At 46.1% G+C, this 4,865-nt stretch overlaps 1 protein-coding gene across 1 annotated transcript; it reads left to right on the top strand.

Annotated features, from left to right (window-relative positions):
* Nucleotides 1–2,093: 2,093 nt before the first annotated feature.
* Nucleotides 2,094–4,349, top strand: LOC135098319 (glutamic acid-rich protein-like). The gene is made up of 2 exons (XM_064000622.1): nt 2,094–2,268; nt 2,479–4,349. The coding sequence occupies exon 2, from the start codon at nt 2,609–2,611 to the stop codon at nt 4,250–4,252; it is 1,644 nt and encodes a 547-aa protein (XP_063856692.1). The 5' UTR covers nt 2,094–2,268; nt 2,479–2,608; the 3' UTR covers nt 4,253–4,349.
* Nucleotides 4,350–4,865: the final 516 nt, after the last annotated feature.

The raw sequence follows: 4,865 nt of genomic DNA on the forward strand, positions 1-4,865 counted from the left end.
GCGCAAGTAACAAGCAAGTAATGACTGAACAAATACGCAAAATATGGGTTGACCAAAAACACGCCAGGCTGTTAACCTTTCAGTTCCTCTATGCACAAATAAATAAACAAAACGCATGCACACAAAATAGTGACTAGTACATTGCCAACATCGACAGTAAGACACACCGATCAGAGCAGGGAGGGAATATGACGCCTTTAAGGAGACTGGGAGGCGATTCCAACACCCCGCGACTCTCCACGGCACAGTCTGCACCGCTGCCTCGCAGTTCTCACGACCACTGCACACAGTAATGTTACGGAGGCACAATTACCGGAGAAACTAACACGCGGACCGTCACCTTTACGTCACCACGAGATAATGGAGAGGCAAGCAAAAACTGAATGAGTCTCTTCGTTCAGTTTACAGCACACGGTATTGATACGGATGCACAAGTACTAAGGAAACTAGTAAGCGGCCCGCTGTCTTGACGTAAACACGCGGCAGTGGCGAGGCGAGCAGGACTAAGGCGGCTGAGAGTTACAGATCCAGTGTCTCAGTTCGGAGGTTCATTGTTTGGAGTATTCTTCACGCAGCTGAGCCAAATGTCCATGGTCTCGCAGAGCAGGAAATATCTATCGCACTCTTTAGTGTGTAGGAGAATACGTGAATTAAGGATGAGGTGTAATATAAGATCTCCAGGGGACGTATTTATATTCAATGGCCTTTATTGTCACGTGAGACTAATCCGCGTTGATTCGAGTCATACATTGAAGCGTTACGTTGCCAGATTCGCCACGGAACATTAATCTCTCTCTCTCTCTCTCTCTCTCTCTCTCTCTCTCTCTCTCTCTCTAAAAATCCGAGAACACTCACAGCCACATCTCCTACCTCCACTACTACTACTACTACTACTACTACTACTGCTACTACTACTACTACTACTACTCCTTATCACAAACAGCCACGTAAGGGACACAAAATCTGCTGTTGTTTGTTCTTCCTTTGCATTAATTTTTGCTCTCGTGTATACAGACTAGTCCTTTAAAATGTTTCGCACCATCCCTCCTCCCTCTCCCTCTCCCTTTCCCTACCCCTAACAAAACAATCTTTATGAAAACAATCTTTATGATAAGCCACGCAATATCATCACTTCCTTCATTTTTTTCTACGTATAGTTAAAAAAAAAATAGAAATAGATAAAGTGCTGTCCCCAAAAATTGGTAACCACTCAGAGACATCTTTTCCTTCCCCGTCTTTGTGTACATATTGTATATAAAGAACAAAGCTCTGAAGACTGTTGCTCCCCTCATCAACACAAGCCAAAGTCGCCATCTTACACTGTGAACGCTTATCAACACTCTATGGACTCTCTCAAGAGGGAAGCTTCAAGACACTCCTCCCACAATTGTTGACGATCGTTTCCGACTCTGTTTAGGGACCGGCACTTCAGGGGACATTTTTCTTCGTAATTTTGTTGCCCTTGTCAGGTGCCCCTCCTGGAAAATGAGAGAGAGAGAGAGAGAGAGAGAGAGAGAGAGAGAGAGAGAGAGAGAGAGAGAGAGAGAGAGAGAGAGAGCCGTCTGCAGTTTTCGGCCTCCCGGAGCCATCATTCTGCCCCAGTAGTCAAATTTTCGCGTGTTTTTGAGCGCGCCAAATTAACATTTATGTCTCAAAAACACTGCACAACAAGAATGATTTAAGCACATCCGACACTTGTGGAAACTAGCTTACAGTATTACTCCTTTCATCAAGTGTCTTCCCCCCCTCTCCAGTTCAATGACCTCCCATTAACATGCGTCTGCTCACGCCACAACAATGTTAAGTTACACAGACAATGAAAGGAATGTTCTCTTGGGCGAGAGGTACTGCCCGCCAGGTAGGGGACACTACTTGCACCAACTCATTCGTTAAGAAAATCTTATAACTTAGATAATAATGGCTTAAAACGCACACAAGCCAAGCATACTGTGTCCTCAGCTCATAATGATCCCCCTCCTGCTCTTCCTGCTTCCTCACTGATGCACGTAAGGGTCACGGCTCGAGTTCTACCCTTGGCATTGTAAGCGTGGGACTGAACTTGCTCTCCTCGGCACAGTGACACGAGAATGTGGCAGTGGAAGTCATTTTAGCTGAGCCAAAACTACACGTCAGTTACGTTGTGTGAATGGGCATTGTTGGCGAGGTTTTCCACGGCTCTAAATGGCTGACAGACCGTGGTGGCGCCAAATGTTAGTGCGATATTAGTGCACAGCTGCTGATGTATGAATTGTGAGCCAAATAACACAGGTAAGTGACTGATAGAATTAATATTTAGAGAATTAAATATACTAAATCAAATAAATGTATTACTTCTATGCTTTTGAAAGGAGTCTTCATTGCAGTGATTCAGCATAATTCATTGAAAAGTGCATCACTGCCGCTAATGAAAAATAATCATAATTTTATATTTTGTTTAATTCTTGTATCTGATTGGCTAAAGACCTTATCACATTCTAGAATCGAGGCCTCTGATTGGTGCGCCTGGTGGGTGCCGAAGTCTTTAGCTCCAAGCTGCTGAGCGCTCCAAGAAGGGGGCGCAAAGGTATACCATACCCTCTGACGAACAGGTTCCCAGTAAGACTGTGCAATGCCTGGATTTTCTACTGAAGATTTTGGCACAACTCTCCATAATAAGAGATTCAACAACAACAAGAGGAAGCGACAAGCAATGGACGCCCAAGAGACCCTCGGTGAGAAGGGGAACGGGAAGGAGAAACTGACCACGAACAAGAAGAAGAGGCGGCTGGAGAGCCTCGAAGACTGCACCAGCCACGAGAAGACGGTCACTGAAGGCTGTGCAGAGATGAAACATCGCGCGAGCCGGCGAGGACACAAAAATCAGAGGGACGGGAATGACATCAAAGGCAAGAAAACGATGAGCGTGGAGTGTTTTCATCCGATTATGGACCGCACCAAGAAGAGAAAGAGGCAGAACAAGGACGACGACGAGAAACAGAACAAGAGGAAGAAACAGGACACGGAGGAAACGGAAAACCAGGACAAGAAAAGGAAGAGGCAGGTTAATGACGACGACGAGAAGCAGAACAAGAAGAGGCAGAGGCAGGTTACGGACGATGACGAGAAACAGGACAAGAAGAGGAAGAGGCTAGACACGGAGGACGACGAGAAGCAGGACAAGAAGAGGAAGAGGCAGGTTAAGGACGACGACGCGAAGCAGGACAAGAAGAGGAAGAGGCAGGACGCGGAGGACGACGAGAAGCAGGCAAAGAAGAGCAGGGGGGAGGGCAGGAGAGAACGAAAGAAGGGGGGGAAGATGGAGTGCTGTCAATGCGTTAAGCACGGCATCAAGATATGGAAGATGAGAGGGTGGTACAAAGACGACGTGGTGAGGCTGATGGTGGATGCCAAGAGAGTCAGCAAGGAGAGGAACGTGAGCAGGTGGTGCCGTCTTAATATTGGGAAAGAAAACCTGGTGTCCGCGACCGTGCGCGGCCACGCGTGCCTTGTCCAGCTTGACAGCGGCTCCTCATGCAGCCTCATGAGGCTAACACTGGCCCGGAGGCTGGGAATCGTCACGGGCAAGCAAGAGACGGTAAAGAAATACTTGTTTACCTGGGCTGGCATGCTGGAGTTGGACGTGATCGAGCTGGACGAGGTGGTGGTGATGCTGCGTCGCTACGTGGCGGTCAACACGCGCATGACGGTCATTGTACGCGGGGATGTGAGGAAGCACTCCTTGGACCTCATAGTTATGTCCATGAGCCGCCTGCAGGAGGCCGAGGTGCGGCAGGAGTTCCATCCCGACGACAGCAGCATCCTGTTCCTGCGTCACCCAAAACGTCTGCGGCGGAGACAACCTTCGGACACACAACACAAAACGTTCATGTTTGCCGCACGAGCGTTAGGCATCGAGGAGCCGCTGACGGTGATGGTGAACACTGGTAACGCGTCAACATTCTCTATCACTAAGACTGGTCAGGACAAGATGCTGTGCAGGACAGGCAAATCGACTGTGCTGCCGAAACGAGTCCTGCTGCACTTTGGCAGCGGCACAGACACTCTGCGAAAGATGGACACGATATACATGCGCCACTGGTTTGATTTCGTGTTTGGACGAACGCTGCTGTGTAAATTACAAGCAGCGATAGATTATGATGATTTGTCCATGACCTTGACGCTCAACGGAAAACGATACCGCTTCGACATCCTCACTCACGTCCTCCGTCTGCGTACGCCCAGAGGTGCCGCGTCCTCTCAGCCTCCGCCTTGATTTTATTGATTGATTGATTTTTTTGTTTTGTTTCGATTTGTTATCCATCAGGGAGGTCAGCAGAGGCAAGAAATAGATGAATAAAAATCCCGCTCAAAGAAGATCCCAAAACAAAAATAGGAGCAGTAAATAGAGTAGAAAAAATAGTCTGGATTAAGGATATAAAACTGTTCTTCATTAAGGATATTAGACTAAGAAAATTAAGATTATGGACAGTAAATCAAGGTTATTAAGATAAAGGATAATAGATTAAGAAAATAGTCTGGATTAAGGATACTAGTTAAGAAAATGGTCTGCATAAGAAAATATTACACTAAGAAATGAAGATTAAGGATAACAAAATAAGGAAAATAAAATAAAAATATCAAATTAATAAAACGGCCTGGATTAAGAATAGTAGACTAAGAAAATAGTCTGGATTGAGGATAGTAGATTAAAAAAGTCTGAATCAAAAATAGTCTAAATTAAGACTAATGCATTAACAAAAAAAAATCTGGATTAAGGATGGTAGATTAAGGAAAGAATCAGTGGTCCCAATCAGTGGTGCAGTAACATCTAACGTCAGTCACGTCATTCCCACCACGGATGGTACAAATTACTTCCACGCTGATTA

The sequence above is a fragment of the Scylla paramamosain genome, unplaced genomic scaffold, assembly GCF_035594125.1.
Source record: "Scylla paramamosain isolate STU-SP2022 unplaced genomic scaffold, ASM3559412v1 Contig55, whole genome shotgun sequence".
Lineage (NCBI taxonomy): Eukaryota > Metazoa > Arthropoda > Malacostraca > Decapoda > Portunidae > Scylla > Scylla paramamosain.

Bases quoted from the DNA above. Each gene is read 5' to 3' on its own strand.
- LOC135098319 (XM_064000622.1), top strand. From the start codon at position 2,609: ATGCCTGGATTTTCTACTGAAGATTTTGGCACAACTCTCCATAATAAG.